We start from the raw sequence: 15,231 nt of genomic DNA, 5'->3' as shown, positions 1-15,231 counted from the left end.
TTTTATTAAACTTTTAGCTTTTTAAAATTCACATATAATAAAAAATTTGAACATAATTTCTAGAAGTTACTTACCTGCATTCAGTTTTAAATATTAAATAATTTGTTAATACTAATTTCATCTTATTAATTACTCATCTTTCAATTTTAGTTTATCTTTATTCTTATTAACTATATTCAAGAGTACTTTTATAATTAATTACATAACATAAATAAAAATCTTACATATCAATTAAATACCATGAAAACAAATTAATTTTGTTGGCAAAATAAGAAGATGAAATTAGTTGTAAGGTTTTGATAATGATAAAAACAATAAACTTTAAACAAATATTGAAATATTTGTAATTTATATTATAAAGTTGACTAAACCTTTGTAATATGTTCATAATAGTGAAAATGTGTATGGAGGACGTAGTTTAGTAAGTCACAACGTTCGCACAAAATCACTATGGGAAAATGTATGTTCGTGAGAGAAGGTTTTTAAAAAAAAAAATATGGAATAATCAATTATCGATTATTACTAGCATTTGCAACTTGACATTTCAGTTACTTGACCTAATTTTCAAAAGTTTATATATATTAAGTTAAACTAGTTTTTTTTTTTTTTGTGAATCAGAAGTTTAGTGTTGTGTTAGTAAAAAAACTATGTGAGTGTTTGAAAAATGGGTTTTGAAAATTCTAGAGTGATAATTTTTACTAAGTAAGTTATTTAGAGATTGAGTGTTATTGTTGCATGGAAAATTGTTCATTCCTTGTGGATTCAAAGAATATGATTTTTTTTTTATCTATTATGTGAATTAAAAGAGGTATTTCCATCATTTGTGTGATTTAGAGAATATGTTTACCTTTTGTAGTTTTTAATCTTGTGGCTTGAAAGATGTGTGATCTAAATCTAAACTTTCTATCTAGAATTGTAGGTGTAATTTATCTGAGTGATTGAGTTAACATATGAATCTATGTCTTTCTTATTCGTATTGATATAAATATTCTGTGTCAATTTTTTTTTTACCTACTTTCTTTAATCCGTAGTTATATTAAAGAAAAAAAATTTAATTAAACATTAATTTTTTTTTCTTTTGAAAAGATTTTAAAGTATTAATTTTTTTAACTAAACCAATTTATCCTCTTAGTTTTTGTCCACACGAAAAATCTGTTACGTGATCCTAAACAACTTTTACGTTTCCCCTAAATCAAATTTAAACAAATTTTTAAGGAGTTTCACTTAAATATAATTAGTCAAAGTGAAACTATTTATAAGTCTTATTTAAATCATATAATTATGTTTTCTACATAAGAATAATTAATTAAAGGAATTTTACCCATAAATTAGTTTTGCAATTATCTTAATTCTCCCAAGTGAGTGAATTATTATACATTATTATTTTTTTTTTTACTTTTATCTGCTAATTTCAATTAAAAAGTTAACGATGAAAGAGATAGGTTAAAAAAATATTAGAAAAAAATTCTTTAAAATGCTTGTATTAAAGATAAACTCTATTAATTAATTATGTTAAGAAAATGTCTTCAGAGATCAGAATAAATTTGGTTATTTTTTTATTGTGTATCTATTAAATATATTTTATTTGTTGAGTACTTAAAAAAATTGTTTTTAATTTTATCATTATTATTTTTTAATTGGTTGACTAGATGCTATTTTGTTCCGTTAATTTTTTTAAGTTGTTTTTCCCTGTTATTTTATTATTTTATGTTAATATGAAACGTTTTCGTTTTATGATTAAAAACATATAGCTTTTATTATTGAATGAGTAAAAATAAAATAAAGAGGCAAACAAAACAAAATAATCTAAATAGATATTGAAAAACTGTGAAATCTTCACATAACCGTTTATCATTTGAAGATCTTCTTCGACTCTGATATTTTTATACAAAAAATAAAATAAAATTCAAACTTATAAAAATGGTCCTTTCTTAGATATTCATAGACAAAGTGAACATATAATAATTTTAGATTATATAATATTAACTATTGATATAAATAAAAATGGTAATTTAAAGAGAAAATTTTCATAATTAAAAAAATTATAGTACTTTAACTTAGGTTCCTTCCTTAATTGGATTCCTTTTAATTTAAGTTTGAGTATAAAAAATAATCATTTAGGAATTGAAATATTCATAATCCAGTAGCATATGTATTATTTTTTTTTTCTATTTTAAAAGGATAGTTTTTATAATTTTTTTAAAATCTCACAATATTAATGCATATAATTAAGAGTAATTAATATGTAATATTCGTATTGAAATGATACATACGAAAACACTCTACTTTTTTCAAATATTCTTATCCATTATAAAATATACGAAAAATTAAGAATAATATTATTTAAATTTGCACTAATTTTTTAAAATAATTTATATTAGGCTTAAATCCATTTTTAATCCGTTTTAAATTCTAATTACAAATTTGGTTCTCTAATGTTTCATCTAATTTTTAATTTTTAAAAAAATTGTCATGTGTCACATCCTGGTGTGAAACAACGTGACAAAGTACGGTCACATGTCAATGTCCTTGAAGTATCATTATCTTAATTTCAATTTAATTCTCACATATGTATATTTGTTTCGATTTAGTCTCTACTTTGTTTTAATTTTGTCTGAATATTTTTTTACAAATAGAGAAATATTATCTATCCCTTAAAACCAAATTTATTATTTATATAATTTTTATATTGATATTTGCTACAAAAAATGACTTACAAAATTAATTACTCATATTTATATTAAAATTTAGTAGTGAAAGTCATAAATAACAAAATATGAGTATAACAATTTCAATAATACTCATAATTTTTATTAAAAATGACGTCATAACATATTACATTTTTGCTTAATTGTTAATCATGTTTTGTTATTCATGACATTTACCACTAAACTTTAATATAAAGATGAGTAATTAATTTTGTAAGTCATTTTTTAATAACAAATATCAATATAACATTTATATAAATAATAAATTTTGTTTTAAGAGAGATACAATACTTATCTGAAAAAAAATTTTGAAAAAAATAGAGTGGGGACTAAATTGAAATAAATAAACATACGTGGGGACTAAATTGAAATAAATAAATTTATGTTATGACTAAATTGAAACAAATAAATATATGTGAAGACTAAATTAAAATTAAGACAATAACACTTTAAATAGACACTCTTGTCATATGACACACCAAGTATATGATATTAGGCAATTTTTTTTTAAATTAAAAAAAAATGAAAAAAATTGACACATAATATGTTATAACGATATTAATAATTTTTTTTTAAAATAGATCTAATTGATACATTTTCAAAACGAAATTAAAATTTATTTAAAAGCAGATACCGAATTAAAATTTATTAACGAAATTGAGTAGCAATCCGCTAATTAAACATTAATACACTAACCAAAGCAAGTAACGGCAGGTCAGGGAGACTTGAAGTAACCTATGCTGGTGACCCTAGTAGAGTGATAGGCTTACACACAATAACAGGGAGCCAAACCACCTTTCTCTGACTACAGCACCAACACATTGCTCTAAAACTTCAAATTCAGCGTTTCTGCAAATTCCAAATTTCCAACTATCCACAGAAACGCGCGATCCGCACAAAACTGAATAAAGGCGTTTGAAAAACGCTGTTGATTCGGGAGCGAGATGGAGGTCGAACTCAAACAGTTGAACGCCGATCTTCAATTTCTGAGCCAATCGCTTCCCGATCCATCTCATCATGCTTTGCTCCGCAAGGTTTTTTTCTTCTTTTCAAATCCGAATTTATATTCCGATTCCATCGATTAAGCTGAAGACTCCTCACGAGTGTTAATGTACGTTATTAGATCCAATTATAAACATAACGAGAGTGTGTGGTATTTTTGCTTTTATTTTGTTAAAGATTCAATTGCGTGTTGAGGACCTTGGCAAGCTTGCAGCGGCTGCACCTGTTCATCGCTCCAAAGTTGAGGTAATTGAATTGCCTATTGGTCTGGTACATCACTGTATTTTTTTTTATTTGATGAATTTATAATGTTAAGTTTAATTGAATGGTTTTTCTTCTTATTACATTGTTGCCAGGATATGAGTGCTGAGGTTGTAGATAGCAATCCTTATAGTCGGCTTATGGCACTTCAGAGAATGGGTATTGTGGAGAACTATGAAAGAATACGCGATTTCTCCGTTGCCATAGTTGTCTGTATTAATCTCCTTTATCACTCTTAGTTGCTGTAGTATAAAATTTGTGACACGAGTGTTTTTATTTTTTTTGCTAATGGCATGAATTTGTAAATTTAAAAGACCAAAGTGCGGGTTGAATTACAAGAGCATGAAACATTACTCTTCCCCCTAGACTTGGATTTAATTAAGGAGGTCTTATCGTTAATTCCTCTTAGAATCACCTTTATTTTGGGAGACTACTTAGAATGACATTCTTATTGTTTATTTATGGTCATTTGTTTTGATAAAATGAAGTTAGGAATATATACCGTCTAAGTTCTCAGCAAAGATAATAAGCTTGTTGGAGTATTTTTTTTTTTATCCATTGCTACAATATTTTTTCAATATGACAATTCATGGTGAATATATTGTTGATAGGGAGGATAACTTAATCTGAATTTTTCTATTGAAATATGTAATTAGAGTTATCTCTATCTTTGGCATTCTTGTTTGAGTATGTTCTGAAGTTATTCCATGTTCTATTTGTACATAAAGGATTGTTATGCGTGACATTTAATTAGACATTCTAGCTAGCTATAATTGGACATAAACTCCTTTAATTCAGATCATACTCACTGAGAAAATTGATTTATGCAAAGTGTTTCTGCGGCCTTGTTGAATTCTTTTATTAGAGGATAAGCCTTTTGGCCATGAACATAGACAATGGTTGAATAATTTTTTAGAGGATAAACCAATAGGTGATCCTGACTATTTTTAACTCTATCGAAAAGATCCTCTTAATTTTTTTCTTGTATTTTGAGTGAAAAAGTTGATTTTGGGTTATTCTTGCACAAACACAGGGGATTGGTGGTGTAGGAAGTGTTGCAGCTGAGATGCTGACTAGATGCGGCATAGGTCGACTTTTGTTGTATGATTATGACAAAGTGGAGCTTGCAAACATGAATAGGTTGTTCTTTCGTCCAGATCAGGTGAGTATCCAATTCTTCATTTTTCTTGTTTTGCAATTATTTATTTTTGAATGTTTATCATTTCTACACATTATGCCGTGAAATTGAAAGGGCTAATAACATGAGTGATTTTTAACATTAATTCACATGGCTGACAAAATGCAAATGTGAAGTTTAATGCTAATAGCTAACTGTAGAATTTTGCACTGAAAAAGCTGTAAATTGAATTATATTTGCCATCATGAAGTTTCTAGAAGTTCCCTGTATCCGTACCATAAATTGTGTGATATAATATTTTTATCTTTCCAGGTTGGTTTGACTAAGACTGATGCAGCTGTACAGACTCTTTCAGACATAAACCCTGATGTTGTACTAGAGGTAAATATTATGTAGTGTTCATAGACTCAGGGATCTTTTCACGTATCTATGTAACTGTTAATATGAATCTTTATAAACATTTTGATGATTGGTAATATGTTAATACTCTTTCCCTGCTGACATTTTTCCCTTTTCCTTTTGATTTAGAGCTATACACTGAATATCACAACCGTCACAGGTTTTGAAACCTTTATGTCAAGTTTGAAAAAAAAATCATTTCGCCCAAATAAAGAAGGGAGCGGCGTGGATCTGGTTTTAAGTTGTGTGGATAATTACGAAGCAAGAATGGCTGTTAACCAGGTATATAAAAAACAATTTCAATTAAAACAAATTACTTTTCTTTTGTTTGGTTTTCCTTGGGAATTCTCATGTCTGACTGGTTTCTGGAAGCACTGCAGGCCTGTAATGAATTGAGTCAAACATGGATGGAGTCAGGTAAGCATAAGGATCTGCAAATCTCCTCTCTTGTTAGGGATAAAATTCTTGTACTTGTTTATGGAAGGAAACTAAATTGCTCTGGATTGACTCCACCTTTGTCAATATTGTGGAGTAGTCATGTGAAAAGAATCGGTGATACTCAGATAGAAATAAACATGGTTTTGATAAATATTGCAAAACATAATTTTCCTTTGCCAATATTTTATGGTGCTAAAAAAGGATACATACCTTCGTATGTATATGTGGCTACTGACTACTTACTGGCATATGTTATATGACATGCCAGCATCTAATGCATTCTATATGCAATATTTTTATTTTGATTTTGCATGTCTGTATGTGTGAAGTATTTTATGGTGCTAAATAAGTGTACATACCTTCGTATGTATATGTGGCTACTGACTATTTACTGGCATATGTTATATGACATGCCAGCATCTAATGCATTATATATGCAATATTTTTATTTTTATTTTGCATGTCCGTATGTATAAAGTATGGATCTTTTTTGGTGTGTGGAAACTCATGAAATATACAAATTTGAACAGGTGTTTCTGAGGATGCTGTTTCTGGCCATATTCAACTACTTATTCCTGGTGAAACTGCCTGTTTTGCTTGTGCACCTCCTCTGGTATGGCCCATTCTTCTACGAGTTTGTGTATGAATCATAATTGATGATGAGTGGCCTCAAGGAATTAAACTTAATTACTTCTGGTGCTATGCATGATTTCTGAAGCTCATCCATATGACATAGACCACTTGAGCTATTTAATCACTAGATATAAAAAACTTTGGATGAATGACTTTGTAGATAATCTATTGATGTGTGTAACTTCATCCACCTTGCAGTAAATGTGAGTTTTTTATGCAGTATGTACAACATGTGAAGCATACATTTACGTTTTCCTTTTAGGTTGTTGCATCTGGGGTAGATGAACGCACACTCAAGCGCGAAGGGGTCTGTGCCGCATCATTACCCACCACTATGGTAAACTATGATTCTCTATATCTTACATTGGCGGCTTCTCTTCTTCGTAGTTTTAAATTCAAATACTGTGATGTTATGTCTTTTTAAATTTTCAATAGACATGACATTTTCAACTGATTTAGGGGCTTATTTATTTGTGTTCATTGTTTAGAATGTGCAGCACACTTTTAGTTTATTGTTATCTAACATTACAAAATCTTATTTGATTTCCTAGGGGGTTGTTGCTGGCCTTCTAGTCCAAAACACACTAAAATTATTGTTAGGCTTTGGACAAGTCTCTCCATATTTGGTAAGGGCTGGATTGATGTTTTCTTTATTCTTCTTCCTGAGTTGTTACAAATGGTTCCTTTATTCTGAAAAACAAATTAACAAAGTAACAAACTAAGTTTGTTCTTCAGAGGAATCTGGTGAGGCTACTTCAATGAAAGACAGTCTCTGTTTTTGTTAAATACATTAACTGTATGCTGGTATGCTCACAGTGGTTTGTTTATCTTTAGGGATATAATTCTCTTAAGGATTTTTTTCCAACTATGCAAATGAGGCCAAACCCTCAATGTTCAAATGTTGCTTGCCTGAAAAGACAGGTCAGTTTATGTTTTGAAATTTTGAAAATCATTGCATGGAAGTGTTTCCAATCATGTCCTATTTGATCTCGTCAATAAATTCATCGCTCCTTCTAAATACGAAACTGCTATACATATTATGCAGGAAGAATACATGCTTGCAAAACCAGCAAGAGATGCTGCAGCCAAAGCAAAAATGGAAGCTGAAGTACTATCAATTGAGGAAGTGCCACTTCACGACGATAATGAATGGAATATAAGGTGTTTAATGACTCTGTTCTTGTTCATTTGTGTGTGTTTAAGAGAAGATACGAAACACAGTTATCAGTTGGCATAGATTTAATCCCTGATATCGCTATCATTTATGCAAAGTACCCCATAGTATCAAACGTTATTCCCTCTATCGAAATTTTAGCCTTTACATTTAGTGATGTTCTTTTGCATTAATTTCCAGTGTTGTTAATGATGTTGAGCTGGACGGTCCGGATACCAGAAGTTCAGGTAATATTAATTTATATTTTTTGAAAGTTTAAATTCATAATCATTAGCTCAGAATTTATCCTTCCTTACATGTGAATTAAAGTGCTGCATGATTTTCTATGTGGTTGTTATCACTGCTAGATAATTCAGGAAGTAAAAAATGTTGGCACTAAAATTTGCATGGCCCCATTTCTTGTGTATGTGATCAGCTTATATAATTCTGTAAGTGTTTTTATAGTAACAATGAAATAAAGTAAGAATGAATAAAAATTCTCTAAAATTTATATTATGCATCTTAACATTTTCAGATGTTAAATGAAGAAACTTTTAAGATAATGTTGAAGTACATAGATTGAAATCTTGGGAAAGGATGATTCACTTAATTTGTGCAACTCATTTTTATTTTTTAGAGCTCACTGAAACTGGGCCAAAGATGCATTGGTTGGTTTCCTAGTTTGTGGGAACACGGGTGAAATTCAGCTCCTTCCTGTAAATGTTTTCACATAAAATGTTGCTTTCTCTGGTGCACCATTACTGCTAAAGCAAAATTTTTTATCCCTTATGACATTTTGGTTCGTCGAAAGGGTAAATTGCTATTCTCAATGTTAGTAGGGAATGCGTTTACATTTCGATCTGATGAAGGGTTCAAGATCTGTTTTTGTTTTCGGTGCTCATTTTCAATTAATATTTATATACCTTTTCTCAATTTCAGATGTTCTGCCGGAAGGTCTCACGCATGAACTTCCTAGTGCAGACGAGTTTCACAAGGCAATTTCTGACGCGCCAGTGGCTGACAACGACGACCTTGAAGATCTTCGTAGGCAACTTGAAGCCATTAATTCTGCATAGTGTCAATATTTGTCTTTTTTAAAGTAAAAAACTTCTGAATTTAATTGTTCAATTAAGCCAGTTTAACTTAGCATCACTGTGTTTGAAAATTGAGAAAAACTAATTTTAAATTATTGACTTTTTTGACAATCTATTCTGCACTTTTAATTAAACATGTGTTGTTTATTAAAAATATAAAAATGTTTTTTAATCAAAACTAACGGCTTCAAAATTTGTTTTAGTTTCGGAAAGTGATTCTTAAATATATCGAAGCGTATGAGTTGCTTAGTTCATTACACTTTCCATCCCTAATCAGCTTATTGAGTTAAAAATCATCTGATTTTCTAACATGGTATAAAAATAAGGACTTGCGGAAGCTTTGTTAACATACAAAGATATTATTCTTAACAAATACGAAGATTTGACTTTCTAGATTTGAGTTTTTTATGAACTTCACCGGTATAGCTCTACGACGAATTTGCTATTCGGAATTCATTTTTATCACAAGCGTGAATCGCTCTTTTCTCCTTTCATCTTGTATTGTTCTGGCTTGCCGCAATATCTGCATTGGAATGATGTTTAAGAGAGCCAAATTTGAATATCATCGTGGGGGAAATATGAATATTGGGTGGGTCCTCGATGGCCTTATTCCGGATTAAGGCAAGACCCTTGGGCATATGGATCGGTTAATTTGTATTATACTTACACAAGTCATGTTGAGATTATTACAGAATATATGCATATGGCTATTATCTATTAAGACATGTCGAAATGAATTAGGATCCGTGAATCAATTTAATTCATCACATATTTAAGTTGGGTCAGGTTAAGAGATTTTGTTTTTTATTCTGAATGAAAACTGGTTGAGTTTACTTAATCCACAAGTTATGAGTTCAAGTTAGATTAGACTCGCTTAATCCGCAATTCATTTAATTTTTAAAAATCTATTTTTTATCTTTGAACCTAATTTGATTATATTTATATGCATTTCTTTATAAATTTGAGATCCTCCAAATTTTAATATATATAAAAAAACAAAATTATCTTCAACTTGCAAATTTAAATATTTGAAAATGATAAAAAAATATTTTTATTTTTAAATGGGTTAAATCTACGATGAATTGAATTGAAATGTAAAATTTCTAATTAAACATAAAGTAAATCAATTTGAACTCACTTATTTTTAACTTAAATCATAATAAATCAACCTAATTGTGCCAAATTAACTCACCTTCAAACCCCTAATTCTAGTAGATGTTCTAATTTTCCTCATTGCTTATTTTGAATGATACAATTGATAAACACCTTTTTTAGAAATAGAATTAAAAGGAAAGAGTCACCAAAAATAATAAAAACACGAATAATCATATTTTGACTCATTTTTTTTATCTATTTTTAACCTATTACTTTAATCACCTTTTAATTATATATTTTAATTCTTTTTAATAATGTGATGTGTTAATGTAAAAATGATTGGAGTAATAGATTAAAGATAAAAAAAAATAATTAAAATATAATTATCTAAAAACACGGATATCATCAACGTTTTGTATTTCCCGCACAAGGTACATAGACATACTAAAAAACAACCTTCACATCCTTTGAGTACATTTTACAATATCCTACACACAAGACCTAAATAACAACTACTTCTACAACTAAGAAACTGACTTTTATGCATGTTAAACAAGCTCACGTTCCGACTCTTTACAATCTACAGTAAAGTGGAGGAGTGATTTCTGCTGATTTGGTCAGAGCCTTCCAACTCTTCTTTCCGTTCCTTTCTCTTGAAATGTGTAAGAGAGGTGTTGTATCATATTTCAAAGTAAAAATTAAAGTCAAACTTCAAAATCTAGTTCTCCTCAAACTTCAGATGAATTCCATTCATCAGTGGTTGATGTTTCCTGACCTGCATGATAAGGAAATTCTTCACACCAATATTATAATCCATATCTTCTTCAGAATGCCTAGAGATATTAAAAACAAATATAAGGAACTAACAGCTACAGAAGCTAATTATACTGAATCAGAATCAGTGGGTACCCTCAAGCCTATTGAACTGCAACGATAATTTATTTACAACAAAAGTGTACGAAAATGTTACCTTTACACCAGCTAATGAAAGTAGTTTGTGAGAGGCTATATATGCCATAGCTGAATTTTCTAATCTCTTCTCCACAAAATAAATTACTTCAGAAACTCCTGACTGCAAGAAATAATTTAACAGATAATTTAAAGATTGGGTAGTAAGATAAAGATATGTTCGACAAGTGTACTGTTACCGATCATAAATTATTGTAATTTTCATCAACTTAACGCCAAAAAGCAGTTGTTATTCACATTATACAAACTAAGTTTTACCCCTCAGGGAAGCCTAACATAATGACAGAATGTAGCAGTTGTAAATGACACCTGATTCAACACACATAAATGAGGCGATTTATTTTAGAATTTTGACTTGTGATTAACTTATCTCACACAAACTACTTGTAACATCAGAGTTATCTCTTACTTAGTAGATCAATATAATATCTTCGATACACATTATCACACCAATGCTAATATTGAAATGATAGTAAGTGATCTAACAAGGTTTGTAATCACTAGGATAAACTTTAATGTTATAATTATATTTGGCAAAACTAATTTAAAGCTTTTGAAGGTAAAAGAAAAACTGACTAGTTGTTGAAAGTTGGTAATGTTTTAACTAGCTTATTAAAACGTAAGTGTAAGTGTTTGATAAATATAAAATGACAAAAATAAGCATGCCAGTACGATGTTGTATATAACTTTTAATTTCATTGATAAAAATGTATTTCGGAGTTTTTATAATTTTAGTCTTTAATTAATTTAGAATTTTTTGTAATCTTATTTATAATCAAATTCAAAATAAAAAAATATCATACCTTTTAGTAGATATCATATTTTCATTATTTCAATTAATGTAATAGTTAAAAACAGAGGAATATAAAAAGTCATCATTTATCAATAATATTAATATTTTGAAGTCTAGTATCAATATAATAAAACATATAGTGTATATAGTATAATGGTCAAAATAAATAGTATAAAAGAAATTACAAAATTAATTATTATCAATATCTTATGCGATAGAGGAAAAAATCTTAAGTAAAAAAAGAATAAATAAACCTTACTTTATGAGTGGAAGAGAAAAATTTAAATGTAAAAAACCTTACCTTATGTAAAAATAATAAAAGGAAGACTGAATGATAATTTAAAAAAATAAAAGTAATAATAATTATAAAAAACAATAAGTGTTTTAAAAAAACACTACAACCTAGTAAAATATTGTGTTTACCCACCCAACACTTTTAATAAAGTTTTGAAAATAAAAAAGACTTTTCAGCTAGCAAGCAAGTTTAAGTTAGCTCAAACATGTTACAGATATCCTATCCTAGAATTTGAGTTAGCATTAAACTCAACTCCGCAAAACCATGAAAATGTATAGCACTTCTATATTTTAATTCAAGGAAAATAATTTTTAATAAAATTTAATTGTTAAAATATCATTATCCTTAATTTAATTACATTTTTAATCGATATAAGAACTCCGACATATTTTCTTATAAGAACAAGAAAGGTAATGCACTACTCTCGTAAATGCTTAATGATTTGAAAGAAAAAAAGAAGACAGTTCATCAAAACATATTATAGGCCAAGCAGCACAAGGTTACCAACCTGGATTATGATCTTAGCACATTCATTGCAGGGAAACATGGTCACATATAGCCGCTGCAACGATTAGACAAGAGAAGAAGTGATAAGCGGAACCTCTTTGTATCAGGTGATTAAATAAATAGTTTGTTTACAACTCATGGGTTCTGTAAGCAATCCTGAGTATATATTAGTTAAGATATTTAAAAAAGAAAGTTTTCGCTGAAATTTACATTCTGAATGAATTGGAAACCACAATAAAAATACATTAATGAAGACTTTCTGTTTTGTTAGCATTTGTCACAACTTACAAATAATCATTAAAAAATTTCTTTTATATGATAACTGGTAAGGGTAGTGACATACTCAGTGTCATACATAGTCAAGTTTCCAAAGGAAAATTATAAATGAAGCACAAGTGAATATTCCCTTTAAGACATTGAAATGATATGTTAACTAGAGAGTGCAGCGAAACTCACTTGTCCCGCAGCAGAAGCATGATTTGTGTTAAGAATAGCATTTACCTCTGCATGACAAACATAACTAAAGCAGACACAAAAAGCATAATTAACACGATCACGTTTAATAAAATAACCCAATTACTTAAACAAGAACATTATCAAGCCACACAGAAGATTCAATGCATAATAAAATCCATCTCATCAAAACAAAACTACCATTAAAATTTCAGCGAGAGTGCATAAATCAACGCAGCACACTTACGGGTACTTAGTCTCCAAAGGATTCCCAGACCTGGATTTCTGAAACACGGAGATTTCTGACTGAGAATGTTTAAACAATACTGAAATAAAAACAACACAAATAGTTCTCTTAGAATACCAACCTTTGCCCAGGGTAGCTTGTCATCAGAACAACCCCTTGGAAACCCATTATAACCAATTCCTGACAGAAGAAGAATCAAAGTAAAAATCCATGTTTCACATAAGAAAGCGATTGGATATAAGAACCTAATCAACTTACCAAGAATTATACCATCTTGACTCACCAAACAAGCACCAACCTGCAACATTAACAACCCCAAATACACAAGGTTATGATTTAAACCAATTCAAGCAAATCCAAAATCCCAAAATCCAAATTCAAGTGTATTTACAAAAATTGAAATAAACATGACCTGCCTGTTAGGGTCTTTGGACCTCTCAGCTGACAAAAATGCAATTGCCATAAAATAATCATCCCAGGATAAATATCTGTAAAATTATAAAAATTAAATAAATAAAGACAAAAAAAAAACATTCAATCCATCCATTTTTGGTCACAGATAACTCAAACTTACCCTTTCCTTTTGGAAGGGTCGAAAGGGTCCTGAGGAGAGGAAACGGTGCCGTTTTGGGACGATTTCACGCGCGCTTGAGAGCGGCAGAAGAAGCGGAAAGCAACTGCAGATGTCATAGCACCGATCACAGTTGCCGTGAAAACTAAAGTAACCTCGCGATAGTTCATAGATTCAGAAATATGAAAACCAAAGCGAATTGGATTTGAGAGAAGATGCAGTTTTGGGTGAAGATGTGAAAAATAAAAATTGTATGAACTACAGAATAAATAAATCAACACAAGACTTGGAACTTGGAAGCGGGAAAGAGCGCGGGAAATTTTCTTAGGGAATGTGTTTCACACTAATTTAGTTAAACTTTATAGGATAGAAAAAATGAATTTAAATTGACTTAGTATTATTATATCTTCTTCTTTTTCTTAAGAGTGGAAAGAGGGAGTAGAAAAAGAAAATTATTGTTTTGATTAAAAAACAAAATATTTATAAGTATTTAATTAATATGATAGAAATGTTCTTATTTAAAAGTAAAATATAATTAAATTTTAAAATTATTTAAATAGTTATCATTAACTTCAAGCTCAAAGTATGTCTTAATATAAATAGAATATTCACTTATCAATTTTTAAACATGTTAGTCAAAATCAAATTGTTAAAATCGTGAAAGTTATTGAAAATTATGTTTTTAAGCATTGTTAGTCGGTCAGAGCCTTCTATTTTTTAAATATGTTTTTGTCCCTTAACTAATTTTTAATGAAAATTAAAATTAGTTTATCTTCGAAATTTTAATTCAATTTAGTTACTCAATGTTATAACTATGTGGATTTATTTATTTTAATTAAATTTGTTTTATTTGACGTTTCATGTGTGTTTCATGATCATTTCTTAGCTAACATTGAAACAAAATTGTGTTAAATAGTATAAACAATTCAAATATTATCATGAAATGCATTTGAAACATTCAATCAACTTAATAAAATTTGATTGAAATGACTTAATCCACACAATTCTAAAATTGAAAAAATAAATTGAATCAAAATTTTGAAAAAAGACTAATTATCATTTTTACTAAAAACTTAAGAACAAAAACATATTAACTTTTTTTTTCTTGTACAGTGAAACTCATTATATTTTTTTAAACATCTTTCATTATTATCTTTAAAAAAAACACATACTTTTTTAAAATATTCGGTAAAAATTAAATTATCTTTTTTAGAATTATGACTTGTTCCACCAAAATTGGTGATTCTTTTATTATTGGACTCCTTTTGACCACACTTTTGAAGCAACCCTTCCATTTTTCATGAACTTTCCCTGTCAAGGTAAATATTATCAGGAATAAGTTTTTCCAATAAAATTTTTTTTTTTTTTTTTTTACTTTTCTTATCAACTATTATCACGCATCATCAATCAATAAAAATACATCAAGATTTATCTGCATGATGAATCGTTCACCCTTTTTATTTAGGATTTTATTT

At 28.8% G+C, this 15,231-nt stretch overlaps 2 protein-coding genes across 2 annotated transcripts; one reads left to right on the top strand and one right to left on the bottom strand.

Annotated features, from left to right (window-relative positions):
* The first annotated feature begins 3,408 nt into the window (after positions 1-3,408).
* On the top strand, positions 3,409-8,939 carry LOC114179889 (ubiquitin-like modifier-activating enzyme 5). The gene is made up of 14 exons (XM_028066379.1): positions 3,409-3,742; positions 3,888-3,956; positions 4,067-4,180; positions 5,005-5,133; positions 5,422-5,490; positions 5,638-5,790; positions 5,889-5,925; positions 6,477-6,559; positions 6,842-6,916; positions 7,131-7,205; positions 7,414-7,500; positions 7,625-7,740; positions 7,934-7,980; positions 8,672-8,939. The coding sequence occupies exons 1-14, from the start codon at positions 3,653-3,655 to the stop codon at positions 8,806-8,808; spliced, it is 1,281 nt and encodes a 426-aa protein (XP_027922180.1). The 5' UTR covers positions 3,409-3,652; the 3' UTR covers positions 8,809-8,939.
* Positions 8,940-10,309: 1,370 nt separating this feature from the next.
* Positions 10,310-14,072, bottom strand: LOC114177295 (deoxycytidylate deaminase). The gene is made up of 9 exons (XM_028062576.1): positions 13,760-14,072; positions 13,598-13,673; positions 13,444-13,483; positions 13,307-13,365; positions 13,186-13,223; positions 12,942-13,005; positions 12,487-12,540; positions 10,892-10,993; positions 10,310-10,696 (listed from the first exon to the last, which is right to left on the bottom strand). Exons 1-9 carry the CDS (start codon positions 13,924-13,926, stop codon positions 10,640-10,642), a joined length of 657 nt encoding a protein of 218 aa, XP_027918377.1. The 5' UTR covers positions 13,927-14,072; the 3' UTR covers positions 10,310-10,639.
* Between the last annotated feature and the right edge of the window lie 1,159 nt (positions 14,073-15,231).

This window comes from Vigna unguiculata, chromosome 3, assembly GCF_004118075.2.
Source record: "Vigna unguiculata cultivar IT97K-499-35 chromosome 3, ASM411807v1, whole genome shotgun sequence".
NCBI lineage: Eukaryota > Viridiplantae > Streptophyta > Magnoliopsida > Fabales > Fabaceae > Vigna > Vigna unguiculata.
Note: the sequence above shows the minus strand (reverse complement) of the source record. Positions and strands in the feature narration are given on the sequence as shown.

Bases quoted from the DNA above. Each gene is read 5' to 3' on its own strand.
- LOC114179889 (XM_028066379.1), top strand. From the start codon at position 3,653: ATGGAGGTCGAACTCAAACAGTTGAACGCCGATCTTCAATTTCTGAGC. The intron at 4,181-5,004 runs GTCTGTATTAAT...GCACAAACACAG, and splicing joins ATTTCTCCGTTGCCATAGTT to GGGATTGGTGGTGTAGGAAG. The intron at 5,791-5,888 runs GTATATAAAAAA...GAAGCACTGCAG, and splicing joins CAAGAATGGCTGTTAACCAG to GCCTGTAATGAATTGAGTCA.
- LOC114177295 (XM_028062576.1), bottom strand. From the start codon at position 13,926: ATGAACTATCGCGAGGTTACTTTAGTTTTCACGGCAACTGTGATCGGT. The intron at 13,366-13,443 runs GTAAGTTGATTA...TTCTTCTGTCAG, and splicing joins TCAAGATGGTATAATTCTTG to GAATTGGTTATAATGGGTTT. The intron at 10,994-12,486 runs GTTGGTAACCTT...TATTTCTTGCAG, and splicing joins GTGCTAAGATCATAATCCAG to TCAGGAGTTTCTGAAGTAAT.